Genomic DNA, 13,754 nt, shown 5'->3' on the forward strand with positions numbered 1-13,754 from the left:
TGATCACAGGCCTCCATTTTGGAAAACAACCCTCTACAACCACCCTCTGGTTTCTGTCATCAAGCCTATTTTGTATCCATTTGGCTACCTCACTTGGATCCTGTGAGATTTAACCTTATGCAAAAACCTATCATGCGGTATCTTGGCAAAGGTCTGTTCCATGAACCCTTTCCAGGCTCATCTCAGTGAGGAGCTGAGCAGTTGTTCCACCCTTGACCACATTCACTCTAAACTACTGACCATTCAACCTTTCTGTCTGGTTTCTAAATGACTATCTCTGTCAGCCAAATAACTCAAAGCAAATCATTATATTCAGAATAGACAGATAGTGCCCGTTTCACCACTGTCATTTCTGCCGTGTAAGATGATGCAAAGATTTAGCAAAATATTATTATTAGTTGCAGAAAGGCAATATGAGAATGCAATGCTGGATACCTGAAGATGGAAGGCTCCCTGAGCAGCCACATGTTTAAGACTGTTCCTTGGATGAATTTGTAGCATATTCCATTCTGAAAAGTACAGTAAAGATCCGGAGCACAGTGCTGAGCGTGAAGAATCTGAAAGCTTTTAACTTCATTGTTGCGGTCGACAAAAAGTTCTGTCATTTTGCCATGTATTCTTACGAGAACAACATCTTCCATAGCTTGATCCACATGGCATCCGACAAGCTTGTTTGTGATTCCATCAGTGAACGTCTGAGGAAACAAAAAGTCAAAGAGGTCAATTTTTCTGCTTAAAACATTTCTATTGTTGCCCTCCTTTGGTAATTTGAATAAGAAGAAAAGCCCAAGGATCCACCTGACCTTGGAATTTAAGGCCATCTCTGATCACTTGCTTGTATCACTCACCAGCGACTTCTCCCTTGCACACCCCAACCCTTCCATCTTGTGCATCCATCACTGGAAAGAACTGCTCTCCAATTCACTGCCAACTGCATTTTCAAAACCCCAACTGTCTAGCCTTTGGCCCTCTGTTGGGCAGCAAGGTGGCACAGTGGTTAGAACTGCTGTCAGACAGTGCCAGGGACCCAGGTTCAATTCCAGTTTGGGTCACTGCCTGCACGGACTCTGCAAGCGGATTTCCTCCAGGTGCTCTGGTTTCCTCCCACAGTTTGATCGATGTGCTGGTTAGGTGCATTGGCCATGTTAAATTCTCCCCCAGAGTACCCAAACAGCCGCCAGTGTGGCGACTAGGAGATTTTCACAGTAACTTCATTGGAGTGTTACTGTAAGCCTATTTGTGACACTAATAAATAAAAAAAAAATTCTACCGTTATTCATTTGCTTAATTGCACCTCCACATCAAAAGGAAAAAGGAGCAACTCAAAACAGTTACTATCGGTGGAGAGAAAATATGAGCAAAAGCAACAGAACTAAAGGGTAACAAAGCCTATGTCCTAAGGTCTTAAAATAAATGGCCGCATAGATATTGGATGCGTTAGTTGTAATCTTCCAAAATTCCCTGGATTCTGAAAATAGCCATCTCTTCCTCCCAATTCATATGTTCATATATCCCAGTGGATTGGAAAACTGCAATATGTTAATATTTACAATCTACTCAGAGAAGAAGGGGGATAGAAAACAGGAAACTATATTTGGAAAATGCTAGAGTCCATTATTAAGGAAGTATAACTAGATGTGAAGAAAATCACAATGCAATCAAGCAAAATTAACAGGGTGAGTTTTCCTGTTCCGTTCACTAGAGGAAGTGTGGCAGCAGAGGGGCGGACCATGGAAAAGTCCATTGACCTCAGGGGGGATTTTCTGGAGTCGGGGAAGTATGCCCATAAAATCCTGCCCAATATGATTTTATGAAAGGGAAATAACTTTTGACAAATTTATTAAAGTTCTTTGAGGATACAAAAAGGAGGGTGGATAAAGGGAAACCAGTAGGTGTAGTACATTTGGATTTCTAAAAGACATTCAATAAGGTGTCACATAAAAGGTTACCAGACAAGATAAAAACTCATGGTATTGGGGGTGATATGTTCATATAAGAAAAAGCATTGGCTCGCCAAAAGAAAACAAAGATAAATTGGGATAAATGTGTTAATTGCATGTTGACAAAATGTAAGTCATGGAATGTTACAGGAATGAGTGCCTCAAATATTTGCAATCTATGTTATTAGCTTGGATGAAGAGACCATATGTATTGTAGCCAAAATTGCTGATGATACAATAAGCAGGAAAGAAAGTTGTGAGGTGGATGCAAAGATACAAATCTCTGCACAGGGATTATAGATACGTTACATCGGTGGACAAAAATTTGGCAGCTGGAGTGGGAAAATGCAAGGGTCTCCATTTTGGTGGGAAGGGTACAAAAACAGAATATTATTTAAATGGAGACTACAGAATGCTACAGTACAAAAGGATTTCTGTGCCCTTGTACATGAATCACAAGTCAGTATGCAGAAAGGCTAATGAAACATTGGAGTATAAAAGTAGATAGGTCTTGCTACAACTATGCAGGTGAGACCATCTCGAGAGTACTGAGGAAAGTTTGTTTCCCTTACCTCAGACAGGTTATGCCCACATTGGAAGATGTTCAGGGAACATTCACTAAGTCGATTTGTGGGATGAAGGTTTATGTTTTATGAGGAAAGTTTGAACAAGTTGAACCTCAACACACTGGAGTTTAAAAAATGAGAGGTGATCTTCTGGAAACATATAAGGCACTGAGGGGGCTTGGCAAGGATGTTTCCTCTTATGGGGAAATCTAGAATAAGGGGGCACAATTTGAAAATAAGGAGCCTCCCATTTGAGATGGAGATGAGGAGGAATTTCTTCTCTCAGAGGGTTGTTAGGCTATTAAATTCTCTACACCAGGAAGCAGTGAACTCTGAGACTTTGAATATTTTCAAGACCAAGTTAGACAGATGTTTGATCAGCAAGGGATTATGGGGACAGGCAAGAAAGAGAAGTTAAGGCCATAATCAAATCAGCCATGATCTTATTGAATGGAAGAGTGGGAATGGGGAGCCAAATGGCTGACTCCTGTTCCTATTTCTTATAATTTTATGAAGTGACACAAGATGCACAATTTACATTCATGCCTTAAAATCCAACAAAATAGAGTATTGTTTCAAAAAGATGGTGTTGTATGAGTCAGGAGCAAACATGTTAAGATTAACTGAAAGTCAAAGAGTATTCATATCATTCTTTTTTTCACAGGCTCCAACTTCATTTTTGCCTCAGTCTACAGAGATTAAGGCCCATTCGTACTTTTACTATCTAGTCAGACTTGATAGAGAATCCAATGTCATTCAGCAAATGTGACAAAAGTTAAAATATTAGAATTGTGCTGGAAATTCAACTCCTGTGTGCTTCATCTATGAGCCAGCCTTCCTGATGCTCTGACGACTGAGCCAAGGAATGCAGTTATGAGGAGTATTTGGGAACAGTGGGAGCAGAGTGCCATGAATATGTTGCTAGTTTAACACCCGTCCCTGTTGAGGTAAGCCAGGCTCTGCCATTCATTTAATGCATGACAGAACTACATTGACTGCCTCTCAATTGTTGGTGGAATGTTCAACATTAGAAATAGTTAGCAAGATTTACTGCCATTTGTGATTTATGGAATTCCTGTATTTCCTCCAGTTCCTTTTTCTTAAAACGTTAAGTTGAATAGTCACCCATGCACAAGGCTGCAGAGGCATGCGTCACCATTGGATAGGGTTACCAAGCTGCGGGGGTGGGGGCAGGAAAGGAGATTTCTTCTGGTCACGATGGAGACAATGTAAACAGAGCGGGAAAATGTTGCCGTTCCTGAGAAAGTAGAAAAGAAGTCGGGAATTCTGTTATGATTCCAGCTGATGTGATTACTGGACAAGTCAGATCCTAGAATTGATGCTGGCTTGACGTATTTTTTAACTGTGGAGGGTATTTACTGAACAGGATTCACAGGAGTCTACTGTTGACATTTTAACAAAGGGAATAATAAAACATTTATTAAATGAGAAACAGTGACGATATTCCAGCAGACAACAAAACAAACTTGGAAAGGTTTCAGCAGAGAGACCAAGAAACAAAATATTCAAACTCAGGCTACACCTTTATCCCAGCAATATCCTCACAGGCACAACACTCCACTGAAGAGATAGCACTGTTTCCACATCAAGGGTCAAATTGATTCAGTTGCTTTTCGAGCAGGCTTCTGAACATTCAACAGGAGTCATTCCACAACTGGAATATCTTCCTTGAGATCCAGAAAACTCACCCTAAACTCACTAGTATAACTTCAGAGCAATACATACGAGTTCCTTCATCTTATTTCTTTGGCAGACATTTTTAGCTAGACCTTTCTGTCTTATCATAGAATCCCTACAGAGCAGAAGGAGGCCATTCGGTCCATCGAGTCTGCACTGATGAAATTCCCAGTCAGGCCCTATTCCTGGAACCCCACATATTTACCCTGTCAATCCCGCTGACATTGGGTCAATTTAGCATGGCCAACCAACCTATCCCGCACATTGTTGAAGTCCTTACTCTATATTCATGCCAACTGAAAGTAAAACTGCTTTTCTTGTCTCTCCCTTTCCCTATGTGGTTGTCTTTTTTCTGATCCTGCATTACTAGGCAACACTATAGTTTTTGTTTTCTACTTCTTGTGTTTGTTTTAACTTCCATAAGCTACCTCCAGGATTGGTCTGCAACTTCCAGGAATTGAAGATTATTCCCCGTGAACAACTCTGACAAAGAATAGCTGCATTAAAAATCGTACTTTCCATTTTCTTTGAACGTTTCTATGTGTTCATCAAAAAAGTATTGGTGATAAAAAAAAGTTGTTTTGTTTGGCAATTACGGATTATCCATTTGGACAATGAAAGGATGATTCACTTTCCAATTGGCCGGGGAGATACACTGAGAGAATAGACAGGTTGGGGGACCAATGATAGGAGCTTGGGAGTTGGGATGGTTGGAGGCAGCAATTGCGAGGTGAACTCTCCAGGAAGACATTTAACCAGAGTTGGTAACCCTATAAGAATATGGAATGGATAGAAGATACAAAGGGATAGTGACAGTGTGGAGACTCTGGAGAGGGTGCAGAGGAGGTTTACCAGGATGTTGCCTGGCATGGAAGGACTGAGTTACGAGGAAAGGTTGGAGAAACTGGGACTTTTGTCCTTGGAAAGACGGAGATTGAGGGGAGACATGATAGAGGTATATAAGATACTGAAGGGAATAGATAGAGTCAATAGTGAGAGGCTGCTCCCGAGACTGGGTACAATTACGAGAGGTCATGATCTAAGGGTGAGGGGGGAGAAGTATAATTTGGATGTGAGAGGAAGGTTCTTCACGCAGAGGGTCATGGGGGTATGGAACGCGCTACCGAGTAGGGTGGTGGAGGCAGGAACGTTGGACTCGTTTAAGGTTTACTTAGATAGACACATGAGCGAAACAAGGATGGAGGGTTATAGTAGGGGGTATTAAATAGGGTCAGAGCCTCGGGAGACACCGGAAATGCAGATTTATATGTTAACGTTTTTGTCTTTTTATTCTGCAGGTGGAGGTCCACCTTGTTGTCAAACAAGGGGCATGCACACGGTGGGTCATGCGTGGGCTGCTCTTGGAGGTTCCGGGAGTGGCCTAGTACTTCGTGTCGGTGTGTGTGCTTGATCCTGGACCGGTAGACGGGCGCCGCAACAGCTCGGTGAATAGCACTGCTAGCTGTGCAGATACATGGATTTGGGCCTGTGTCTGTGGGAGTTTGCGCATTCTCCCTGTGGTTGCGTGGGTTTCCTCTGGGCGCTCCGGTTTCCTCCCACACCCCAAAGATGTGCTCTTAGGCTGATTGGTACACCAAATTGACACTATTCTCCCCTGAATCTGGCTAAGTTAGGGGTTCCACTCGTAGACACGCAGGGCAGATTAGGTGTAGGAGGATGCGGCGGCGTGGGCTCGTTGGGCCGAAGGGCCTGTTTCTCATGCTGGGTTGTTCTTTGTTCTTTGTTCTTTGTAATCTACCACCCACTTCCTACTTCCACCCAGCTCTCTTCCAAATCACCACCAAATTTGCTTGGAACAGCCAGAAAAATCCAAATCTTGGTGCAGACCTGGGCCGATCCACTGGTGGAGGCTGCCACTTTACTTGTCCTTTTCCTACTGTCCAATTATAATGGAGGCAATCCTTTCAAGCTCACACCTACAAATATACATTGAGCAGCTTTTCATTACCGCATTATATTTAATATACTGGAGAGGGCTGGATGAAATAAATGTTATTTATTACAACATAGAAACAGGATGGAATTTGCATCGATGACCATGCTGGAATTGGACTTAACAATACTGACAACTAAATGTGTTTCAACTGGCTCCAATCTGCATTCAGGGCGCAGGACATGTTGAATCAATAAATCCTCTTGTTCCATGCACAACGGTATCTCACCTTACCAGCAACATTTTATAGATCAGTCAGCATGGTATCAATGTACCTCTTAAGTAATCACATTTTCTCAATATTTATTGGAAGAGACAGCAGGGTAGATCTTGACTTTGAACAAAAGTGTCAAACAGTTGATAGCAACCTTCTTGACATCTTCTCATTTTTACTCTGATTGAAGTCACCTCTTATCACCATCCCCAATTTTTCATACAGTGGGCCCAATTTTACCATCAAGTTGCACCTACTTTTGGGCGCAAAAACTTGGTAAAGTCAGGCGTGAGGTGAGTAGCGTGATCCATTCCTGCCTCCGCGCCAGTTCCTCCTTTACCAAGGCCCAAAAATGGCCACAATTGGGACTGCACCCGAAATGGGCATCACAGCCATTTAAATGCATTTGCATGCATTTAAATTGACTTAATGGGCTGTAACCCAACCTCACTGGCACTTCCCCCTTTACCATCACCTTTGCCCATCCAGAATCGGTGTGAAACAGACATGCTCCACAAAAGTCCAATTCGGGCGCTCCAGTTAGTGAGGAGGTAAGTGCCAAGCATCTGACAGTTCTCCGCTTGAGATTGGTGGGGGAAGGGTGGGAGGAAGGGGTCCGCTGCCACTTTGCTTGAGATCAATGGAGGGGGGAGGGGGTCCGCTGCTACTCTGCCCGCGATCAGTGGAGGGGAAAGGGGGGAGGGGCCCGTGATCAGTCTGGTCGGCAGGGGGGGTGGGGGAATAAGGGAGTCAGTAATGTTGGTGGAGTGGGACAATGTCTGTGGGGGCCAGGGTGAGGCATTATCTGGTATAGTTGTGAAGTGGCAGGGGAGGCGCATTCTATCATTTTCCTTTTTGCGCATGCACAGTTGGTGGTGCCAATCAGAGCTGCAGGGTTTCGGGTGCATTAAGCCCCACCCTTGGGCTTCTGCAGTGCGATTCGGAATTGCTGATGTTTTTTCAGGCAGAGTGCGTATGGGCGTGCCTAAGAATGGGTCTAAAAGTCAGATCTGTAACCCTCCCAGTTTCAAGTCCGCCCAGCACCCAGAATCAAAATGGTAAAATCGGGCACAGTATTTCTATATGAAATGCAGTAAAATGATGCAACCTCAGTCTAAAGTCTGCTAAACCTGTTCTCCAATTGTTGTATCAAAACCACCCAAATTCAATGGAAAAATCCCTTCAAAATACCCCTGCAAACTAAAATGACAATGTAGAGACTTAGCTCACAGGAGTTGAGGATCTCCTTAACTGTCATTGACTCAAAGCGCTAGCTGAATGTTACTGTCCTGCCTTGCTGGGTGGCAAAAAAAAACATTCAGATTGAATGCTCCTAGCCAAAAAATTCCACCCCCTTCCCACCCCCAAAAAAAGGTTCTAATAAGAGCACACAACTCATAAAAAAAAATTTCTAATCTCCCAGGTGACCACCAGGAATGCTTTAACTAATATATATCTGCTGTGCATGTTTTTGATGCAAGACATTCCGCTGGAAGATTGGTATGTTGAATGCTATTTCAGCATCCCAAAATTAGGCAAAATATGTTAGGGACCAGATCAGAAACTCCAAAGTATGTTATGATGTTAGCCTGGAGCCCAACTATTTTTTGATTTTGGCATTAGGGTGAGCATTAGATGTTTCGCTCCGGGTATCATTCGATTGACTCATTAGGAAACTTCTATCAAATCAAACTTTATTGAACGACACAGTTAAGGTACAACAAAAAGAACTGGCACAACTTTTATCAATTGAAATACTTAAACATGACAAGTTATAATTCTTAACAGCTAGCTATTTTTATAGTTTCAATGTAAGCAATATCCTCACAGACGTAAACCCCCTCCTCAGAATCAGTTAGCAAAAACACACAGACTTAAGGGAGTTGCTAGGCTTCTATCCTTTTAATACCTCGGGATAAACATACAAGAAGACACAGATTCCCATACAACAGCCTCCAGAGAAAAATCTATCTTCACACAGCAGAACTCCAGAGAGAGTGAAAGAATTATTGCTCTGACCACATTCAATCATCAACTGCCAGCTTGTGTGTTCTTTGTGTAAGCCTAGCTCCACCCAGTCACATGACTTATTGGGCCTGATTTTACCATTTCCATTCTAAGTGCTGAATCTGGGCGCAATTCAACCCAACTTGGAAATCTGTTCTCAGGTGCCTCCATATGCACTTCGCCTGGAAAAAAAATCCATTGTGTGATTCGGGCTTATTGTGTCTGAAATGCTGCAGCTCTGATCGGAGCTTTGAACTGCGCATCACTCTCAAACCGCAAAAAGCGGATAAAGCGGACTGGGAGCGAAAAGCAGGAGCAATAGCCCCCATGGACATTGTCCCACCCCAACAGCACAACTGTCTCACTTATCCACCACCCCCCCTCAACCCCGACAGATCGCAGCCCTCTGCCACCTTCTCCCCCCATCAATCATCTGCAGAGTGGCAACGGACGCTCCTGCCCCCCATCTCCCCCCTCCAGCCCCACCAGACAATGATCCAGCCTCCCTCTGCCCACCACACCCTCCCCCCCCCCCACGCACCCATCACCAGACAATGATCTGTCCTCCCCCTCCCCAACACCAGAGAATGATTGGGCCTCCCTCCTTCCCCCTGCCCAACATGTGACCCGCCTCCTCCTCCCTCCCCACCAACCAGAGAGCGATCTAGCTGCTCTCTACCCTCCTGCCCAACCAGACAATGATCTGGCCTCCCTCTCCTCCCCACCCCACCACCAGGAAATGACCTGGCCCACCTACCTGCCTCCTCCACCACCGATCTGATTCAGAGAATCGTTGGAAGCTCTGAACTTACATCTTCAGAGGTTGGACAGCCCAAAACAGACCTTTGCCAAGCAGGTCTGTTTTGCGCCAAATCTGGATGCGTGAACGCGATGGTGAAGTTGGGCAGGCAGTTTACTAATTCAATTGAAATGCATGCAAATACATTTGAATCGCCATTGTGCACATTTCGGATCAGATTGCGGCCACTTTTGAGTCTTGGCAAAGTGGGCATCTGCACGGAAGTGGGCACGGATCGCGTTAATGGCCTCACGGCCGACTTTACCAAGTTTTAGTAAAAACACGCAATGGTAAAATTGGGCCCAATGTGTCAATCAACCTAAACAAGTCCAATTCTGAAAAAAAAACCCAAGGAAAAGTACTAAAATATCAAACTCAGATTAAAACAAACATTCGAGCAATTAGGACACTGATTCTTCTGCAGTATCAACATACAGACAAAGTGACCCCAGGAAATAGAACTGGCTGCTAAAACAAATCTGCACAAGAAATATGACAAATATATATTTTTAAAAGCACAGTATTGTCACAAACACGAGGAAGTTTCTACCCTCAGGTTCATCCATGGAGTTCCTACTGCGGGAAACCAAGGCCTAGGAGGGAATGAGTGTAGTGAAGCTGAAAGATAAAAATCATATCTGGGTTGACTCGAGCGAGGTTGCAGAAATGGTTGCTGTAAGCTCCTCCTTCTCAAGAAGGGCTGCGCATGGTTTCAATGACTTCACATGGGTCACTAAGGTAAATCACAATGTGTACCAATGATAAAGGCATTTTATTGTAAGTTTCCTTGAATTTTTGAGGATTAGGATCAGTTAGGATTGACAATGGGTGAGTTGTGATTAATAACAGAAAAGGAGTAGATGGGATTTCTTACACTTGGGTTCAATATTGTCGAGGCTCACAGGGGCAATTCTCCAATCAGGCTGTACTATAAAGCAGCACGGTGACCACGAGACTGCAGCAGAGGATGTTTCATGAGTTCCCCGCCGGGCATTACAGCCTCCGCGTGTCTCCAGCAGCCAGATTTCCGGCAGCTCGATTTCCAGCACCATCAGCTCAGTGCCAGAAATCAGCATGGAGCGGCATAATTGATTTAAAACCTCACTTACATACAATTTAAATAGCATGAACAAACCCGGGACTGAAATCTCTAGGCCCGCTAGCCTCTCCCCGCCCCTGCCAGGAATGGGTCATTCCAGTAGGGTTTAAAGTAGCTCCCCATTTACAGGGAGCTTTTGGTCTGACCCTATTGGAATGAATGGAGGCCATCGAGGCCCCCCCCCACCAGAGATTTGGGTGTTGGGGGTGCTCCCTGGACATTGTCACCTTGGCAATGCTGGCCTGGGTCCCTGGCACTACCCGAGGGACAAATTGCTAATGCCGGGGGGGGCATCTTGGCACTGCCACTGGGTATTGGACAGCTTCAAGGGAGTGGGGCTTAATGGGGTTGATGTGGTTGGGAACTGTGAGGGCGATCATTGGGAGTGGGGGATTCTGCTCCACTCTTCGTCTGGGCTGAGTGACAAGGGGAGGGAGGCCAGCGATTGGGGCTGGCCATTCGCATTGGGTGTGGGGGTCAGCCTGCTTGGGGGGAGGGGTGGGTGAGTGCTGCTCGGGGGTCGGGCCTGCTGGGGTGGGGGTGGGAACTGTGAGGGGTGGTGTTGTCGGGGCTGCCGATGGGGTGGAGGGGGTGGGGATCGGGGCCATGTGGGTGGGGGGGGCTACATTGGGGAGGGTGGCCCCAGCATGTTTGGGGGGGGGCCAGTGATCGGGCTGCACGGCCAGCAATGCGGGGTCATGGGGCTGGAATCAAGCAGCCAGCAACTGGGAGGCAGGCAGTGCAGGGCCACTGCGCATGCACCAATATCAGCGCTGACAGTTCACATGCGCAATGGTCTGCTCAGCACTATGCTGCTGGCCTCTCCAGCGACAGTAGACCCTGCCCCTGCTTTTTGGACTGATTTACACAGAATGTGGGAGATTCATTTTGAAATTCCCACTGAAAAAGCCAGCGTGATTTACTCCAGTTTTTACGTGAATTCGACATTTAGAATTTTTTGGGGTGAATCGCTCCCTACAATCTTCTTCTGAGGCTGTCCGAGAGAATTCACAGCAGAATAGGGATAATGTCCTTTGGACTGGTTGCTTTGTTACGTTTGGAAGTAGGTGAAGTGTTTGAAGCTTTCTGAGGATTTCTCACAGTTCCTTTGTAAGCATCAGTTGTCAGCTCCTGGTCCTGCTTTATTGCCTGTCAAAATTTCTTATGGTACGACAATGTTCAGGATGCTTCTCACCGCTTGGAACAGAAAAACACAGAAAGCTTTCTGGCACAAAAGGGGGCCTTTTAGCCCACTGTGTCCATGCTGAACAAAAGAGAGCTATCTTGCCCAGTATCACCTTTCAGCTTTTGGTTCACGGCCCTCTAGGTTATGGCAACACGAGCGTTTTCCCAATAAGCTGAGCATTCCTTTCTTCCCTATTCTTCAAAGCAACCATCCCCTGAGTGAAAAGAAATTGCAATAGCCCCCATGGGTTTCATAGGGAATCTTTCATTGATCTCCCTGGGGGCTCACTGAATACGAGTTGCCTTGAAGCCAGGAAGTGGCTGCCTAGGTAGACCTCATCACCTGACCCTTTATAAGGCAGACGCCAGGAAGGTTCTGCAGAATTATTGTCCAGGTTGGATTTGGATGGGAACTGTTGTTGTGTTTGGGACTCCTATGTCGTAGAAGGCGAAACCCTAAAAGGCAAAACCCCGGAAGGCGAAATCCTGAAGGTGACAGCTAACAACTTGCAATGGATTCCATTTTCATTGCAAGGAAGGTTGTTTGCTGTAGTATTACGGAAAGTGTATTTGCTGTTGACATTGTGTTTTCTCAGCTTGTTGTTTTAATAATTTATCGTTGTGAAATTATAAGGCAATTGGATTGTAATTTATAATGTATTTGGATTGTAATGTATTTGGATGAATTGTTTAAATAAAACAAACATTGGGAATTTAGTGAGGACTGTTGTTCCGGCTGGGACTCGTGTCCTAGAAGACAAAACCTAGAAACTTAGAAGGTGACATTCCGACTAGCGAAATCCCGGAAGACATAACCCTGGAAGGAGAAACCGGAAAAGGTGTCACCCCAGAAGGTGAAACCCTGGAAAACGAAGCCCTTTGATTTAATTTACATACAAGAATATGAAGTCCTTTCATTCAATGAGGTATATTTGACATTGACATTGATTACATCAGCTTGTCAGTTTAATAATTTATCATTGTGTAAAAACATTCAAACTTGTAGAGAAAAGGCTGGTGCTGGCTATCGGGGCGGGGCAGGCTCGAAGGGCTAGATGGCCTACTCCTGCTCCTATTTCTTATTTCTTATCTACCATATTAATGGGGTTGCCATAGTTTTGTGTCAAGATTGACTGTGGCAGTTTGTGCCATACAGGTGACAATGAATGGGGAATTGGCCACCTTCTCATCTTCATTGATAAGGGAATGGACCAATTTTGCCAGCCTGTTAATACTTAATTCTAAACCATGTTTCAGTAGCGCCTATTTTGAAGAGACTGATAAAATGGACTGAAATTATAATGTAGTTGGACTGTAAAGTATTTGGATAAACTGTTTTGAAATAAAAGAAAGTTGGGATTTATGTATGTATGCCATGGAATAGAGGCTTTGCTTTATGTTCAACAATAAACTCTGTTCCTTTCCAAGGCTTCCTGAGTTATTACAAAATTCTTCAACTCCCCCCTTATTCTTCTCTTTTGATCTATTCCCCTAGTTATTGATTCCTTTGCCAATGGAAATAGATCCTTCCTATTCACTCGATCAAAGCCCTCATAATTTTGTATGCCTCAAATAAACTTCCCCTTAGCCTCCTCTCTTCGAAAGAAAATGGCCCCAGCTTATCCAATCATTTGCCACAGCAAACGTTCTCAGCAGCTTGCAAAAATTTCATAAACCTTCTCTGTAGTCTCTCTAGTGCAATCACATGCTTCCTTTAATGTACGACCAGAACTGTATACAGTATACAAGCTGCAGTCTAACGAGTGTTTTAAGCAGTTCCAGCAACGTACTCTGTACTCTTAGCCTTGACTACCAAAGTGTTCTGTTTTCCTTCTTGATCACCCTATCTGAAGCTGAACTGAAGACGTGAAGTGACAGTCTCCTCTTGAACCAAGGCAGCATATGATCGTGTGTGGTTTCAAGAAGCCCAGGCAAAATTGATGTCAATGGGAATAGGGGGAAAACTCCACTGGTCAAAGTCATCCTAGGCATAAAGGAAAATGGTTGTGGTTGTTGGAGGCTAAACATCTCAGTCCCAGGACACTACTGTTCTTCAGGTGCCCCAGTTCCAACCATCTCCAGCTGTCTCACCAATGACCTTCCCTCCATAATAAGGTCAGAGATGGAGATGATTGCAGATGATTATACAATGTTCAGTGTCATTTACAACTTCTCAGTAACTGAAGCAATCCATGTCCATCCAGCAGGACCTGGACAACATTTCAGCTTGGGATGATAAGTCTCATGTAACATTTGTGCCTTGAAAGTGACAGGCAATGACTACTCACAAGA

General features: G+C 44.5%; 1 protein-coding gene across 1 annotated transcript in view; it reads right to left on the bottom strand.

Moving 5' to 3' along the window:
* Window positions 1-884, bottom strand: part of LOC145343667 (ethanolamine kinase 1-like) — a 270,810-nt gene extending 269,926 nt beyond the window's left edge. Inside the window, exons 1-2 of the mRNA XM_080189833.1 lie at window positions 849-884; window positions 436-695 (exon numbers count right to left, since the gene is read on the bottom strand). Of these exons, the coding sequence (XP_080045959.1) occupies window positions 436-695; window positions 849-884 (296 nt within the window). The remainder of the gene's footprint in view (window positions 1-435; window positions 696-848) is intronic.
* Window positions 885-13,754: the final 12,870 nt, after the last annotated feature.

Source organism: Carcharhinus amblyrhynchos, chromosome 6 (assembly GCF_965287045.1).
Source record: "Carcharhinus amblyrhynchos chromosome 6, sCarAmb.v2.hapA, whole genome shotgun sequence".
Lineage (NCBI taxonomy): Eukaryota > Metazoa > Chordata > Chondrichthyes > Carcharhiniformes > Carcharhinidae > Carcharhinus > Carcharhinus amblyrhynchos.